At 35.8% G+C, this 18,453-nt stretch overlaps 1 protein-coding gene across 1 annotated transcript in view; it reads left to right on the forward strand.

Moving 5' to 3' along the window:
- Positions 1-2,168: 2,168 nt before the first annotated feature.
- Positions 2,169-18,453, forward strand: part of PALS1 (protein associated with LIN7 1, MAGUK p55 family member) — a 32,829-nt gene continuing 16,544 nt past the window's right edge. Inside the window, exons 1-4 of the mRNA XM_053946762.1 lie at positions 2,169-2,206; positions 2,889-2,973; positions 6,794-7,307; positions 14,039-14,247. Coding sequence (XP_053802737.1) covers positions 6,941-7,307; positions 14,039-14,247 — 576 coding nt within the window. The 5' untranslated portion in view covers positions 2,169-2,206; positions 2,889-2,973; positions 6,794-6,940. The remainder of the gene's footprint in view (positions 2,207-2,888; positions 2,974-6,793; positions 7,308-14,038; positions 14,248-18,453) is intronic.

Here is an 18,453-nt window from a genome sequence, read left to right on the forward strand (position 1 = left end):
TACAAAATATGAACAGAGCCTAGAACATAAATGCTGTGTTACAGAATTGCCTGACCTCGGCAAGCCTTTTAACTTTTTTGTCTAGCTATGACTTTTAGCAATAAGCTTCTTGAAACCGACTCTAGTTTGTTTCTGTTGTCATTCCCTCTCACCCCAGCTGTAACTTTATTCTCCTCCCTATCCATTTTTCATTTGATCTAAAAAGCAGATATTAATGATGTGTAAGTGGTAGTGTATATTTAAAGGGAATTGTGGTATATGATATGTTTATTCTTAGTGTTTTCAATAATTGTTTCAAATCTCAGTCAACTTAGGAAGCACTTTGTATAACTGAAAAGAAAAAGCGTTGATAAATGCAGTAGAAAGATGTGTTACAACTAGAGAAAGCTTCGTGTGGAGTGGTTCTGTGCTATCGTGTGTGGCTTGACCTGTGCTATCAATTTTAGCTGATTAAAGGAGCTCACTGTTGCTATGCTAACCAAGAAAGGTTGCAGCTGATAGAACACGAAGCATTTGTCTTTCACAGTGAGATGGGCAGGAATTTAAATAAGCTTTAATTGTTCCTCTCTCTTCATACAGCTGCTGCAAAGGTACCTTGCATATATTTTACTGCAAAGGTGCTGTTGCTGGAAGGAGGTCTGAGTGAAGTGGCTGCTGATTGATGTGATGTACATCTCTTATTGGTGCCTGTTTTTCATGGAAAACACTTGGTTGGTATCTGTTTTGTAGGGAGTCACGTGTGTCTTTTGAAGTTGATAGTGTAGGCCCATTCTCGAGCCATGACTTTTGATTGGTGACGTTGCATTAACACATAAACAAGCCTAATAAAATCTGTGATGTCTTAAGTAGACCACAGTTCTTAGATGTAATACCAGTGTGATATTAAAATGTGCTTATAATGTCCCAGGTTTACAGGCTGAGAAATTTGGTTATACCATTTATAAAACTGGAATCTAACCTTCGCATTTGAATTTTCAATTTCTCTATGCTTTAATGCTGCAAATTAACATTGCTTTTGTTCTGGTATGAATGTAACTTAGAAACTGCTAACAATGAAAATAATGATCAATTTGAGGGTTTAGTCCTTTTAGCTGTTGATCCACATATCTTGCACATTTAAGTGAGCGTGGAATGCTAAAACCTCTCGGCATGTCTGAGAGCCCTTTGAAATTCACATGTACTGAGTTACTGTGCTTGACAGGTGTTAAAATGAACTCTGTTTTGAAATTATTAAAACAAGTGTCAGCTGGATATTAAAGGAAAAGTTTGCTTCCAATACTAGAGTCTATGCTAGAATATCTAGTCATAGGAAAGAATAGTTTAAATAATAATATTAGACTGAAAAATCAAACCGTGCCAGAAATAATTTTCCTGAACATGTTGCAAAGCTAGTGTAAAGATTCTTTTTTTCATTACAGATTTTTTTTTATAAATTGAAGACAAGAGGTATCAAGGTATCGTCATAAATTTTGTAACTTTTACTTATTTTTGCAAAACATCAGTCTGTTCCAGGCTATATCAGTTATTTCAGGTACTATTAAGAGTCATAGGAAATATCTGTGATGTACCTTCTGTCATAAACTCTAATCTTTAACTATCATCAAGTAATGGTAGTAATTTTTATGCTGTGCAACATGATTTGTGTTTTCCTTTATGTAATTGCTTTCCAAGTTTCCTAACCTTGCACATTCACTGAAATCCCATTGAAGAAAAAGTGGTGCCTAGGAGATGATGCAAGGAAAGCTGGAAATTATTTTTTATTTTCCTACACCAAGCTTCCATTTGTAGAATTATTGAAGTGTTTTACTTTGTTATTTTGTGATTTTTATGGCTTAGGTTTTGCTTGCCTAGAGTAAAAATACCAGAAGACACACTGTTATGTGAGCCATTAATAATACATGGCAGAGATCTGTAGCATAGTTTTATGCTCATATTTTATTAGTAGTTCAGATATTGGGGAACATCTTGTATGTGATTTTAATCTAATTTCTAATCCACTTCAGCAACATAGAATTCATCTTCCAGTTGTTTTTAATTAATATTTTAATATACCATGTCTGTTGTAGTATATGGCTTTAAGCTGATGATAAATCCTTACACTGTGCTAATGTTTAATATCTATTTCTTGTGTTTATATTAATATTACAAATGTAGGTTGGATTTTTACACTCTAATCTGTGCCAAAACTAATGAAATTTTACTGGAGGTAAGCACTGAACTTCCTTGCAGTCATTCAGAATTTGCAGCTTTAATGAATTTTAAAAAGGGAACTATCAGATCTAATCATACTTGTAGCAATGAAAGAATTTTAAACACTGCTGAAATGTAACACACAACCTCACCCTCCAGAAAATGCCAGTTTTAGTCTTTGGAAGTCTCTGAAGCAAAACAAATTTAATTTTACTGTACAGAATTTAGTTGTTAAAGCAATTAGGATTGCTATGCATACCAGCCACAGTCCCCAGGAAGCAAGTGAAAACTTGAACCACCTTACAGCACTTTTATTTCAGTCTGTTAGTATATATTTTATTCTAGCATCAGCCTTGCACACCAAGATGATTGCATTTATGTATGTTTATTCTTTTACAGAGCTTTTGGGGTCTGTGCTTTGTTTAGTGTATTCAGGGTGTTTAAAAAGATGTTAGAAGCGTGACATTGTTTCCTGTGAAGAATGGTGGCTTGTAAAATACAGTATTTTTGAGAATAGTAAGTATAGTTACCAAGACAGTACTTGTGCTTTTTCTTTAATTTTGCTGTTATGAGCTTGCATCAGAAGTATGGCTTGTTTGCTGTTCATAATTACATTCCAGTCAGAATTTTATATGATGCCCAGTGATGACCAGAGTGAATGAAGTGCTGTTTTTTAATAGCTGTACTAACATTATCAGTTTTTAGAAATCTTCCTCTGGAGGCCAAAAATAAAAGTAATCTGTGAAGAAGAGACTTTCACATACGCTCTCCAGGACTGTGTTGGTAAGACTTGTGATACAAAGTTGGACTGAGAGAGTCATAAATCTGGTTTATTTTGAAAAGCTCTATGTGTCATGTGGAAACACTGAGATTCCCCAGTTAGATATTGGCAGTTCAAAGCAAGATGTTCAAAGCCATGGTTTAACCCTATTAAACTTTGAGCAGTCAAGCTGTGTAACAGGCTCTTGTACATATCTAAAAAGTATAGGAACTGCTACTACCAAGTTCTGAAGTGGAAAGGAATGCTCTTAATTGCAAATGTTATTATATAGATTGTACATATGAAGTAGTAAAAATTATTGTTCTTGAGTAAGTTGGCAGTTTTTCTCTATAGAACTAAATACTAATTTGGCAAAATAAGCTTCTCTTGGACTGAAAATCTGTTTTATTGGATAATCGACAATTTGCAGAGAACAGACTTGGTGTAACAACCTTCCCTTATTGTTGCTGTCACAGAATTTTTAAAATTGCAAAAGAAACCTTCAGAAAGAAAAACCAAGGGAACAGTTTCTGAAATTGTTCATCTTATGACTTTTGATGCCATACATATTGTTTAAAATAAAATTTTCTGTTCCTAGTATCTTCCTTAAGCTGAATCTTATTTTTAATCTCAGCTATGCCACACCTTAATTTGAGAACCAAATTAAAGGTTTTATCAGTGTAATATTTTACATTTTTCATCCTTAGGACCATTGTGGAGAGGGACTTGAGAGCTGATCTGCTTTGGTTTTTTTTTTTTTTTTTCTCCCTTACGTGTTTATTTCATTTATTGCAGTTGGGCAATAGCATTTTTCCAAAACAGTTGGAGATGAGAATTTGTTATGTCTGATGCAGACCTGAGACAACAGGAAGAAGGAGAGGGGCTTAGGTTTGGGAGGGGTCACTCGTTATCAGAAGTTCTTTGATCAAAGGAAGTTGTTCAGCATTCCAGACTTGCAGCATGCTTATGCTTTTATGGATTACCAGCTAGTTATGTATGGGGTCAGGTTTCTGTGAATTTGGTTTGGTGTTTCCATAAGGTCAAATATTAGGTTGCCTGATAACATGATATTCTGTATCATCTTTTGTGTAATCTGGGTATGATTCTTCTGCTGTACTATTTATTGCTGGTTTTAGAAGTATCTAGCTTTCTGGAACACGAGAAATACTTTTTATTTAAAATTCCAAAAATCTTAAATTGTCATTCTGGTTTTCTGACTGTTGATGTTAAAATATGACTGCAAGAGAGCTCTGATTTTCTGTAGCTTTTCTTTCTTTTTCACTTGATTGACTCAGATCTAGCATACTGAAAGTAGGCAGCTGCTATCACAGGTCACTTAAATGTCTTGGGTACCCTGTCCAAAGAATTTATATGTCCTTTGTGTCTTGCACACAGTTTATACTGAAAATGTAAGCAGTGTTACTAAGGTTGCCTGTTACTCCAGACTACATTTTTGTTTCTCTTGTCTTCAGTTCACATTACTAAATTAAAGAGATTTTAAATCTTCTCACTCTATATACATTTTTGTAACTGGCATTTGAAATTTGATGGAGGATATGTAGTTAATCCCACTGTAAATATTCTTGACCAGTTTTTAAGCATTGGCCATCAACTCAATTTTCTGATACTACTTTCTGATTAAGATTCACTAGAGAGTTTGACATCATTTAGCTTACACATGATTGAGTGTAAAATTGTGTTTTGCTTCTTGCAGGTCCTCACACCCTGTTTTTGACTTTTTTAGTGCTGATTAAATGGGTATTATTCATCCCCTCAGCACCTTATTCACTGTTTCAGCACCTGTTGGTTGTACCCTATAGACTCAGGAATGTGAGTTTTTTTCAGCTTGTCAGAGTTGAAAAGTGATGAATGTAGCTTTGAAAAGGCTCAGTGTTCAGACAAGCTGTGGCCAATACAATTTGAATTTAAAAGAATTTTAATTATCTTCCATCCACAGTTAAAATAGTGGTCTTTGCAATTTTACTGTTGCCAATGAGGCTTCCTTTTTGGGAATTGGTATTTCTGTACAGAGAAGTTGCCTTTTCAGAAGGGGAAATGTAGCTTCCTGAGGATCATTTTGCTAAATTTTTATCCACCTTACTCTGAATTTCACAGAACCTTTAAAGTTATATAAAGTGGTGCTTTATATAACCCTGTCTAAATGCTAATTTTATATGGCTTTATTCTTTGAAAAGCAGTTCTAAGTTGGGCACTAACTGAAGGATTTACAGGCACTGAGTAATTGTGGGGTACTTGCAGTGCCAGCCCCAGTACCTTGGAGGTTTTGATCGGCTTTTTTTGTTTCTGAATGTGTGAGTGCTGAGTATTGGATGTTGATCAGTGGAGTGCAGTTAACTGTCTTATAAGGGCAAAAAAGAATTTTTACTACCATAGAAATGCTTTAATTTAATTTTCTTATTGGGAAGATTTTAGTAATAACTATTTTAGTAGCAGGGGCTAGAGAGGAAACAAGTAAAGGAAACAATTTTGTTGTTGCTGTATGCTGTGTGCTACTCCTCATGAAAATGAAAAGCTCTACAGATTTAGAATTGCAAGCTGGCAAAAACTTGTGTAGGAGTTTCTATTGCTGCTTCTCCCAAACAGAACTATAGATATTTAATTTTCAACTTAATTACAGCATAAACATCCTTCCCTTCCTCCTCCAAACACAAACATTTGGTATAAGAATGTAGGTGGTTTTGGGTTTTGTTTTTTTAGGGTTTTTCCTGTCTTGGTGCTTCCAGTGCGTAATAAAACTTAGAGATATTTCATATTATTTCTTTTAAGTAAAATTTTTAAAAAGTGATAAAATGTAACTTGAAAAATTAAGTATATTGGTAATATGGTACACAACTGTTTGTTAATTTTATGACCTTTTAATTGGACAGATTACAGGTAATGATCACTGACAGAAAGGCAGTTAGTCATAAGTTAGTTAACTTTATGAAGTGTTAGGTATAAAACACACTGTTACATGTATTATATTTAAGAGATGAGTGGTTATATTTATCAGGACACTTAAGCTCTTTAGCCTGAATCATCAGGAATAAGAAACCAGATTAAGGTTTGTGTAGTATAGTGGAATGTCATACTTGACTGTGGAAATTAATTATTATTCTCTGTCAAATCTGTATGTCTGTACTCCCACACAAGGATTTTAACTCTTGTATTTAATCCTTCCTGCTTTAATGCATACCTATAGGAAGTATTAAGAGTAGCTGCTAACCAGAATTCTCCAAACCCTTATCCTAGGACCTTATCTGTATTTGTAATTGTGTAAGTGCAGCTCCTGTCTACTTTAGATAGTATCTTTTGGATGAGCTCTATGTCAGACCTGTCTTCTCTGAATCCAGGAAGAAATGTTTACATAAAATGCCTCAATTTATAAACAATAAATGCAAATATCTTTATTTGTGTTCAGCATACTCAACTTCTTATGAACATGTTGTTTATAACAAGTTTTTCATATTTAGTGTCTGTAGGATTATAAGCATGGTTTGTGTTGGAATTTTTAAGAAAGAAATTAAAACTTGAGTGAGAACTCTCTGAAAACTGCTTATTTGCAATTGTGTTGAGTACAGAATCACCATGGTTTTCACTGAGGAATAAAAGATTTTAACTTTAGTTTGAACAGTGCTCCTTTTCTGACATTGGCACCTGAAGTCTACCAAAATATGTGAAACAGATTTGTGAGGATTCTGTAGTTCTTAGTAGGGGAAGAACCACTATGTAAATTTGGATGCAAAGTTCCATTGTTCTGATGCCTGGGGACCTTAGGTGTTTTCTTATTGGTCCAATTACTCACTAATTTCTTTTTTTTTTTTTTTTAATATCTGTCATTAGATTTTCCTCCTGGATGCCTCTTCAAGTGTCTTGTGATGGAAGGGACATATTTTTGAATCTATAATGGATTTTACACAATATCATAACACAAACTGGCCTAATAGCAGCATTTTGGTTTGAAAAGCATAAGCATAATTACAAATAATCATGACAACTTCTCATATGAATGGACATATCACAGAAGACTCTGACAATGAAACAAAAAACGTGGATCTTGTGTCTCCTGAGGAACCTCAGAAGCACAGGGAAATGGCTGTTGATTGCCCTGGGGACTTGGGCTCCAGGATGATGCCCATGCGGCGCAGCGCTCAACTGGAGCGAATCCGTCAGCAACAGGAGGACATAAGGCGCAGACGAGAAGAAGAAGGAAGGAAACAAGAACTGGACCTTACTGCTTCCATGAGGCTGAAGAAACTAGCACAAATTCCTCCTAAAACTGGAATAGATAATCCAATATTTGACACAGAAGAAGGGATTGTTTTGGAGAGTCCTCATTACACTGTGAAAACACTAGGTAGGTAAAATGCTGTGAGTGGGCTAACAGAGTAAAGATTTATTTGATATTAATGCTCTTTTAGGCCACTGGAAACCTAATATAGCTAATCTTTTATAAACATCTTTAAAGTCTTCTTGTCCTCCAGATTTGTGGTGGTTTGGGGTATTTTTATTTAGCCAAACATCAGGCTATGTGTCTTAGCAAGTGGCTCTTCAAAACTGATCCATTTGGGGAACAGTTAAATACCTTGTGGATAATAATTAATTTAGTCAATGTCTCTATCTTCTCAAGGCTGGGGAAAACCATGAAGTAATACCTAATTTTATGATGTTTGATGAACTGTAGACCAGAATAAGGAATGAATAAACATAGATTGTAATTTAAAATAAAAAAGTTGTTGATGCTTTCAGGAGAAACATGCCTAGTGCTTTTTTCCCATTCTGTCTTACATTATCAATTGCCACATGATAAAAATGTCATACCAATACATCTCTTAAAGTATTGGTGTTGATAATGAAAATCTGCTTAGGCATTGATGAAAATGTAATGTTAGTAATTTTTGAAGAAATGAATGCTGAATTTTTTTGTTTCATAGTTGTCATTGTTTTAAGTGTGGTTGTTTAGAGAAAGTTTCTAACCTTTCTTCCTCAAACATAAGTATTTTAAATAAAATGTGGTGTGTCACTGGAGTGAAAATGATGCACTGGGAATCTGTGGGAGTCCTGTTCAGACTTCAAAATCCATACCTGTTCAGAGGTCCAGATTGCTTTGGAGGCAGCCTTTTTTTCTGGGCTGCATAAAAGTTTCTTGATTTTCTTTTTTTCCCCTTTCCTATTGGCTGGTAGTTGAGAATACAGAATGAAAAATAGCTATGCAATTGCTAATTTCTTCTTTTTTACTTCATCTCTAGTATTTGTGTGCCTGAGCAGCAATTCTGCTAAAGACATGTCTCTGCTTCATAACCTCCGGTAATCCTTATTGTACAAATCCGTCTTTAGGAAAATTTAGATTGAAAGGGTCATCAGGAAGTCATCCTGTTCAACCTCCTGGGGAGAGCAGGGTCAGTTCCAAAGAAGGGTGTACTTTTTTTTAGTGCAGGGCTTGTCAGCTGAGAAATCTCTCTGTAAGAAGCAGATTCTGTAGTTAACTTTACAAAGTGTTAGGTATTTGATTGTAAAATTCTCTCTTTGGAAGGAGCACAAAGCAGAAGATACAAAAATGGATGTCAGACAGTAAAAGTGTCTTCAGTTGGGAGTTGCTTAGCCACAGTGGCCAAAAGCTGTGAAGACTGCTGAAGGAATTGGATATTGAAACTAGAGAAGAGAGGAAAGTGTGACTGGGAATTAGAAAGCTGGGGCTAGGTTTCATGCTGGAGGTGCTGAGATCATGGAGGGAGGATTGGTGGAAAGCAATGGGCAAAGCAGCTACCTGTGGAAGCTGGTAGGGATGGAGAAGTGAGTAACGTACATCAGTCTGACATACTTGAGAACCAGCTAGGAGCTGGTGTGGACTGAAGCTGTTTGAACAGGAGAAATAACAGTGAAGAAATTACTGTGATGATGAAGGATGGGTTTAAAATCTCTCAGTGAGGAACTCAGAAGGGTTCTAGCTTTGGGAGAAGCTGAGGGATTGTCCAAGTGTTTGTGAAAAGCTGGAAGGAGGAAATTAGTTTTGGCTCAGCAAGAACAGAAGATGGGAAATTGGTATTGAATGGAAGCTAGGATTCTTTGAACACTAGGTGTAAGAAGAGACATCGGAGACAAGAAGATTATAGAGGTGTGTGTCTGTGGAAACAGATATATTAGGAAATAATATATGGTATGAAGTCACCTTACTAGGTGACTTGGTCCACTGCTGTAATCAAAATTTGGGTCTTGTCATTTGGATCATTAAACTTAAGATTTAAGAAGAGAGGATTTATAGTTCAGCATTGCATGAGCCAGGAGTGCCCTGTGGCCAAGAAAGCCAATGAGATCCTGCCTTAGGAAGAGCATTGGCAGCAGGTCAAGGGATCCTGCCCCTCTGCTCAGCCCTGGTGAGCCTCACCTGGAGTGCTTTGTCCAGTTCTGGGCTACTCAGGACAAGAGAGACAGGGAGCTCCTGGAGCAGATCCACTGAAGTGCAACAAGAGAGCATCTCTTCTGGGGAAAGGCTGAGGGAGCTGGGCCTGTTCAGACTTCAGAAGAGATGACTGAGAGGGGACCTCAGCAATGTCTATCAGTATCTGAAGGGAGGGTATCAGGCTCGTCTTGGTGGTGCCAAGCAGTAGGACAAGAGGCAGTGGGTAAAAACTGATGCACAGGAAGTTCCACCTGAACATGAGGAAGAACTTCTTTACTGTGCAGGTGATCAAGCACTGGAACACATTGTTCAGACAGGCTGTGGAGCCTCCCTCACTGGAGATACTCAGGAACTGTTTGGATGCAATCCTGTGCCATGTGCATTAGGATGACCCTGTTTGAGCAGAGAGATTGGACCAGATGACCCTCTGTGGTCCCTTCCAACCTTACCCGCTGTGTGATTCTGTGATTAAGAGTAGTGCTTCTAATTACACACAGCTATGATGTTGAATTGTTGTAAACATAGGAAAAAATATCTTTACTAAATAAAATACAGTGTTTTTTAACCTATATAGTTCCTAAAACATCTGTATTCAGTCACTAGTGTTGTCAAAAACAGAGATAAAATTTAAATTCAGTGAAGTGCTTCTGCAGTAACTTGAACTCTTACAAAATTTTCTTCTACTCTTAAGCATGTCCTTATTCCAGTTTCTGGGTTAATCTTTCTAGCATTTGTAACACAGCATCTGGCTGTTCCCTGTTTCCACTTTTACTGTCCAGGTTAAAGTGCTTAGTCACATTAACAAATCTCTGAGATTAGTTAGGAAAACTCCAAATAAACCTGGACAGGTGCTAGTGAATTACAGAGATGTTCAACTATCCTTCTTTGGCATTTTTTAAAATACTGGTTTTAATTTTGCTTTTGTGTGTGTGTTAGTCCATAGAGCTTCTCCTGAAGATACATCTTTTAAGTAAGAATATTGACCTATGTGTGTGTTATTTTTAGTTTGGAAAATGTTTTGTAAGTGCCAGTGTCTAATTTGGCAGATCCTTGCCAAGACTTTAGTGTTTTTATCATCATAAAAGAAAGCAGACTAGATTAAAGAAGTTGGAATTTATATATTAAAATAAAACAGGAGACTTAACCAAAAGAATGTTAAAGGGCATGCTTGTTATCAAAACAGTATATGATTTAGACAGCTGTTTAAGTGGGAATAATAGTCTGTGCACCTAGCATATGTGCATATAAGTATTTACTGGCTTTTTCACAGCAATATGCTTCTGTAAAATACAGACGTTTTTGGTTTTCGATGGTTCATTCAGCTAATTTAGTTAAATGAGTAACTGACATTTCATGGAAGTAAGCCTTTCCAAAGTAAGCCTTTCCTGGCTATGGAGATGATTATTTTTTAAAGCTGCCTATTTTTTGCTTTTATACCTTGGCCAAAACTTATTTATAAATATGTTACAAATAAACTTCCTGAAATACTGTTTTATCCAAAACTACTTTTCCTAGCTATGTGATTCAAGTATATTTGAAGCATTAAAGTGCTAGTACCAGCACATAGATTATTACTCTGTAGAAATGTTTGGGGACAAAGACATTGGTGCTGAGGTATAATAAAGCCTATCTTCTTAAGTTTGCTCTTAACTTTTTGTTTAAGGTGATAAAAACCATCTATTTTCTTTTCTTAGTTTTCAAATCTAACATGTTAAGCTGTGACTGCACGTCCTCCCCTGCAGTTGCATACTTTTGCCTTGGCAGTCTTTTGATTAATGTGTATATCTCACAGTGCTCAGTCACATTCCAGCCATTTCATAGTCTAATGGAAAAAGGCTGCAACACTTCATGTAAAAGAAGACTTGACAAAACACAGTATTTGATTGCTAATTGATCTGCAATTTAAAAATGGACTTGTTCTGCAAAAGAACCCTGACTTTTCTGTGAGTAAATGCAGATGTTGGTCTTACTGAGCTTTTTTTTTTCTTCAAGACAACCCTTTTTATAGGAAATACCTGGAGTCTTTTGTTACCTGGTGCTTTTTTGTATTGTTGTTACTTTAAAAAGATTGAAACCAACAAAAAAAAAAAAAAAACCCAAAAAAAAAGGAAACCAAACCCTACATCATAGTCTCATCTGTGATATAGACTTCAGAAGCAGGAACCTAGAGAGAATTAGGCATGCATAAAGACAGATTTGTGTGTGGTTCTATGTGTATGGTTTTTTATTAAACAAGTGACTAGGAAATGGAGTGCTACCTTTTGAGGAATATATTTCACTCTTTTGAAGCATTATTTCTGTTTTATAATTGTGTTGGGGTGGGTATTTGCTGTTTTGTGGTGGGGGCAAATCACTTGGTATAAACCTTTGGTATCCAGCAGATGAAGCCTCAGTGTAGAAGGGAATTATACAGGGAAGAGAGTACTGTGGTAGTTTGTAATAAAGGGCAGCACAGAAGAAACTACCAAAGGACTAAAAAGAGAAAATGTAAAGACATCTAAGAACAGGATGTCTTTGTTATAGGTACAGAGTAAGATGTCTGTCTTTCTATATGAATTAATATCTTACATGCAACATGTATTAGAATTGTGTGTGTATATATGTGTATGTATTTCAATTTTCAGAAATGTAAGAGAGAGTTCAGAAATAATGGAGTAAATTAATTAGGAGGAGAGAAAAGCAAGGTTCTTCTCTAATATCTCACTGCTTTTTGAATCCATAGTAATGACCATAACAAATAGCAGAACTTTGAGCTAGTATATTTTTTAACCAAGCAGGTGTCAGGAGCTATACAATAACATCTGTTTCACATACTTCTTTTTCCCTTTATGCTTGAAAGTAGTGCACTTCTTCAGACTTGGGAGATTGAGTTGAAGAGATACTTCAGTACTGTGTTCAGTACATTAGATGAGAATTTTGCCAGCTGACAACGTCCTATTTAGCAAATATTCTCACTTGTGGAGTGTTCTTTAGCCTCCTCTTGAAATGGCATTTCTCCCAGTGTGATAAGCAGTATATTGTGTATACAGTTTCCTAGTGAGACATTGGCTACCATAATTAGTGTTGTGAGCTGTACTGGATATCAGCAGTGGAATATCCTGCACATCCAGTATCCAAGCTTTCTGTGCAGCTTTTGTCCTACTGCCCTTTGTTTCCTTGGTGGTTACAGGAAGAAGTCCTTGACCTTTGGTGGGTAGGATGTTTTTAGTATGTGTGAAATGGTTTTGGAGGGGTTTTATTACTATTTTTTATTGTCCTGCAGACATTAATGTACAAGAGTAGTAGCCCTGGCTTGTTTGTTTCCTTTTATAATACAGAAGACTTAACTTGCAAACTCAGACTTGACAGCTTGTATGTAGATATGGTTTGCCTGAAATGAAAACAATTAAACTTCTTGGAAATGCATATTTATTAGGCTTTATGGTTTTCATGTTCCCATTTATCAACCATTTTTTATGCTGTGCTCAAAAAATTTGAGTCTAGGCTTGTGTTCAGTGTACTGATGAATTTGTGCTTAAAAATATGTAAGGGAAATGTCTTGACGGAAGTATTCACGTTAGTGATCATTATCTACTGTGATTTTTCATGTTGCAACTTAGCTGATGTTCTGATAGTGTTCCTGATTTTATTAACTCATAATGAATAAACGAAGATTGCTAGAACTTTAAAATTACTCTCAAAGCTGTTATGTTGGTATCAGTATCAACTGACAGTTTTAAAATTTGGGATTTTCTTTATTGTTCATTTTCTTTAAATACCAAGGTTCAAAAGTTCTAGCTTACTTGAATTTATTAAAATGCTAGATAGCTGACCGGCTTCCTGTGCCTGAACAGATTTTTTTCAAATAATGTGTGAAAACATGTATATTATTTAAGGCTCAAAACATGCATTGTGGTTTTGTCTGCTTCAGAATTTCTTACCTGGGTTTGATTCATATTCCGCGTTTTAGGTGGTTTCTGAAGTACTTAATTTTGAGAAGTGACCTATTCAGTGGAAATTTGGTGTGGCTTAAAATAATATAAAAGTCTATAAAAAGCACTTGTAAAGCATCAGATTGGTTCTTGAAATTCAAGAATGTTGTACATGTATAGTACTCTGCAAACATACAGAAACTGGTTATTAAAATGTTAAAATATTTTACTGCCCAAGCAGAACTCATATCTGTAGGTAAAAGATGTGGACTTTCTTTTGCTGTAGATAATTTTCAAAACTCATACATGTTCATAGGTGATATTTTTTCATCCTTTTTATTTTAATGTACTAAGACTGAGCATAATGTAATGTTTATAAATTGAGTGTAGTTTACTTACCTTACATTCATTCTATAAGTAAGCAGTATATAGTTAAGATACTTAGATTTCTACCATATATGATAAGTACACACAGAAAGGTGACCCAAGGTATCAGTGAATATTTGGTGCATCAAGATGAGCTTAGCAATAAAGTCTTACTGCTGTTACTGACTTAGGGTCTTTTTTTTTCTTTTTTTTTTTTTTTACTCTTTTAATTCAGTTACATTCTGCTTCAAAATAGTTGGAATAACGAATAACTAATAAACTTGCATATATCACTGCTGGTTTAGAAACTGAACAGTAAAAAAATTTTTGTATAACTCTTAATATAAATATTACTTAGTTATCATTCTTGTTAACGCATATCTTATTTGTATTTTGTTATTTCTTACCTAGAAGTGGAAGAACTGTTAAATTCTCTTAAGCATATCCAGCACATTTTGGTAGACCCTCAGAGTCAAGAGGATATCTCACTCATTCTACAGCTTGTTCAAAATAGCGATTTTCAGAATGCATTTAAGATCCACAACGCTGTTACAGTCCACATGAGCAAAGCCAGCCCTCCATATCCTCTCAGCTCCAATGCACAAGAACTAGCACAAGAGGTATGTACAGTATGCATCTCTGTGACATACGTGAAACCTATAATCATAGCTGCTGTTGAAATACATACTTGTCAAGCTTGTCTGAGTGACTGTTGAATATGAAAGGGGTTATAATAGTCACTGACTGGAAATCTGGAAAAACCAGACACAGCAAACAGTAACCAGAAAAATATTTTGGGGGTAGGAACTCCCTCTTTAGCATGGATAGATATGTAACAGAGAAGGTACTATTTCTAAACATAGGAAAAGGGAGTGGTTGTGATAATCTAACTCCCTTTCCGTTGGTATTCTTTATTTCAAGCATTCAGGAACTGAGTTACAGTTCTCACTTATTGTGACTCTCCTCTAAGTTGAGCCATGGTTCTTAGACTGGGAGTTCATCTGTGAAAATAGAAGCATACTGGAAGCAAGCCTTCTGCTTTAAAGTGAGCAACAGATCCCTTAATACTTGATTTCAATGCTTTAATTACTGCTGTGATTAAACCTCTTTTGGTCTGAGAGATGACTGCTCTTTTGTAAGATCTGATCCATTTTTTAGAAATTGCTAAAATATTCTAAAGGGTCATTCAGTAACTTTTGTCACAATTTTCCAGGGTCTGTTGCAAGTATATATAGTAGTGAAGCGTGGCTACATCTTAAACCCCTTTTGTTAGCTGTGACCTAGGAAGCTTGAATACCAGCATCAGTGCAAGCCTAGCACTGTAGTGTTCAGCAAAGCCAAATCCAGGGGCTGGGTAAAGGCTCCAGCATTTAGCACCCAGCAAACCAAACTGACTTAGGTACACGGGTTGGAGTATTTCAGTATGGCAGCAGGTGGTGGGTGATGGTGTGTTTTTTGGGTTGATTAGTTTGTTTGGTTTAGGATCTAGTTTTTTTTTTCTTCCCTGAAGCATTTTTTTCAACAGCTTTTTCCACTCTCCTTTCTTTTACTAGACTTTAATCTTGTAAGCCCAGCAGCATTGTAGCAAGCTTGAAGTTCTTTTGCAGAAGAAATTACTGACTTCTGAGAAACATCATTTAAATACAATCTAAAGGTGCAGGTGCTGATTAAACCTCATCTTAGGATTTTCTTGTTTAGGTTTGTTGGTAAGACTGTGCCAAAAGCAGGTGGAAGTACTTTAGATTTTCCTGTGACTCTGTGAAAACTTCTAATCAACCCACTGTAATCATATGTTTGCAGTACGTGTAAGCTTCCCTCTGACTTGCTTATTCATCAGTTTGTAGCCTACTTCAAACTCCTCACTGGGCTTGTTCACTGTGTCTGTGAGTCTGAAGGAGCCTTTTCAGTTACCTTCTGTTTGTAAGCTGCTCCCCCAAACATCCACTTTACATAGGCCTAGTTTAGGATTTCATTCAGATGCAAGCCAGAATTTTTGAATCTTCTTTTATAATACAAGGTGTTACAGATGTAACCCTTAAGAAAGCTGGTTCTTTCCCTTTATTAATATTATGACCTTCTATTTGCTACTTCTAAAGTTCCCAAGAAGAAAATATGCCTAGGAAAATTGTAGGTATATTTCCAAACTCTTGTGTTTCTCCCCATTTCTCACTACCCCTTACCCCTTCCCAACATATTCTTTTGTTTTTTCAGGTGATTTGGTAAATCCTAAAATCAGAAGGTGGTGTAAAGCCAGTTTTGGGTCTCTTATCAGTCTTGAAGGTTAAGCAAAAGGAAAATATTTAATTTATCCAAAATTTTTAAGCCAACAGAATTTGATCATTATCCACAAGACTATTACATAAAAGACAAATCACTACACTAATTTTGACTCTTCATCTCCGAAACCCTGTCTTGTCCAGCCTTGAAATTCATGAAAACTCAATATATTGCAAATGTCTGTTCCCATTTTCAGATGTAATCTAGTTTCTCACTGACTCAGCTTCTTGTGTATTTAAGTGACTTGTATTTTGCAATATGTTAAATAACATCCTGAAATTATAGAGCCAGAAATTCAGGACAAATATTTCTGTGTCTGACAGAAGTGTCTCGAGAGGATACGTTGAAGCCTCCATTCACATCACTTTGTACTTCCTTGTTTTGCCTGCATAGAAGATCTTATGCTTGGTTTTCAGATATTTTATTTGTTTTTGAAAAGTTTCTGTATTAGCTGTGTAGCAGTATGCAAGGAAATTATTTCTGCTTTAGAAAAGTAGGTGGTGTTTTTGTTTTGGTTTTTTGGGTTTGTTGTTGGTGTGAGGTATTTTTTAATCCTGACAATGTGCTTATCTTGTATGTCTAAGTTTTTTCTTGTACTCTCATTTTTGGTTGTCTTTTGCTTTCTCTACCTCTAAGCATAGGCATGAGAAACTCCCCCAGAAAGCAGCTCATTTACTTACTTCAGGGTGTTTTTGATTTTCAAAAGCCTGCATTTAAGATACTGATAACATCTTGATGATAAAAGTCAGAAGACATTACAAGAAAGAAAAATAACAGATACGTGCATAACATTAATTTTAAATAGCAGGTAGTGCTAGTGTGCATATTTTAATGCACAGGTCATGAGCAACAGTTTAACTCTGAAACTGTTTGGAGTGTGTGCCCCAGTTTGAAGCTACAGACATGTTTTGTTTGAGGCTTTATACTGAGAAAGAGAACGCCTCTTAGCGGGAAAAGGTGTTTTGCAATACAGTTGCACAGTGCAACATGAAAGAGTCTTCCTTTTAAAAAGTAATAATTAATATTATTTAGGGTTTTTTAATTTTCTAGTCCTCTTTAGAAAATTCTTAAAATGGGTAGTATACATGTAAAGTTAATTTTCCCACCAATTCTGATAACCAGCCACTAACAACTGAAGTTTTTTTTCTCGTCTTTTTAAGAAACTTCAATTGAAAGAAAAAGGTGGAATGAAGCACTTGATCTTAAGGAATTTATTTAAGAAAGCTTATCTTCATGTAATAGGGTGTACTCCATGTCTCAAATAAAAATAGCTGGTAAACATCAAGTGTAATTAAATTGATTTTAAATCCATTTAAACTTGACCAGGATGGGGCCAAGGATTATGGGAACAGGGTCTGAATCTTGACCTTGTAAGAATATTTGATACAGCATTCAAGACAGTTTATAACTTGGCCTGTATCAACACATACCAAATACCTTAAAGACGTTCCTGCTATTAAATAAACTTAATAGGCTCAGTTTATGTAGACTATGTTCTTAAATGTTTTGGACTTGCTACTGTTTGCTTCTGCAAAATCAGACAAATAAACTAGATCAGTGCTATTGAGGGGATGCACTGGAAGCTCATGACTTCTGGTGTAAGTGCACTAGAATGTGCATGTACATTCCATCTGACAGTCCTGCTCACCTGCTGGTAAACAACAACAGAATTTTGCAGGTGCAGTTAATTTCTGAATGCTTAATATCACTCCAACACATGCCTCCATCATACATGCCTACAAATTGTGGTGTATGTAATGAAACCAAATGGATAACTCTGGGGCAGGCGGGGGAGGTTCCTGATCTAAAGGTAACATGATTAACAATAAAAACTAGTATGAAGAGTTAAGAAAATACAGATATTGCTACATACTCTGTGTGGATCATCTGTGCCATGTGTAGTGTGTCACTTCTGGAACAACAGATTTCTTCAAATTTCTTAGTCTAATAAAGCTCTGGGATTTATTACCATGAGTTACAAAGGACTCTGGCAAGCAGCACTACTGCTGTAATAAGTGGTCTATAGGGCAGCCTGAAGCTTTCCTAGAGCTTCATTAAATAAACAAATGAGAGATGTACGTTTTTCTTAAAGGGGGGGGAATATATTAAAAATTTGAATAATCAAATTATTCAAAGCAGAAATTCATCTTGAATAAAGGATGTTTACTGCACACAGAGTAACTGGTTGAACCAGATTACTTTCTTTCCCACTGTCAAATTCCCAGCCTCTGACCTTGCATTCAGAAGATTGTGTTCCTTGCAAGACTTCCAAGTTGCTTTCTGAGTAGGTTTTCCTATTAAAAGATCATAAAGATTTGATAAATAAAGCTTTAAGGCTTCTTGTGGCTTCTTCAAAGCCCCTTGAAAGTTAGAGACCGTTAATAAACCTTTATGAGAAAGTCTTTTGTATAGAAGAGTCTTTTCTTTCAAAACGGAGGAAAACTTGTCAGTGAGATATGGCTTTTACCATGTTCTGTTTGCTGTGTGACATCCTAGAATTCAGTCTAAGCCAGGTGTGATAGCTTCCTTTCTAATTTCGACATATGGCT

This window comes from Vidua chalybeata, chromosome 6 (genome assembly GCF_026979565.1).
Source record: "Vidua chalybeata isolate OUT-0048 chromosome 6, bVidCha1 merged haplotype, whole genome shotgun sequence".
Lineage (NCBI taxonomy): Eukaryota > Metazoa > Chordata > Aves > Passeriformes > Viduidae > Vidua > Vidua chalybeata.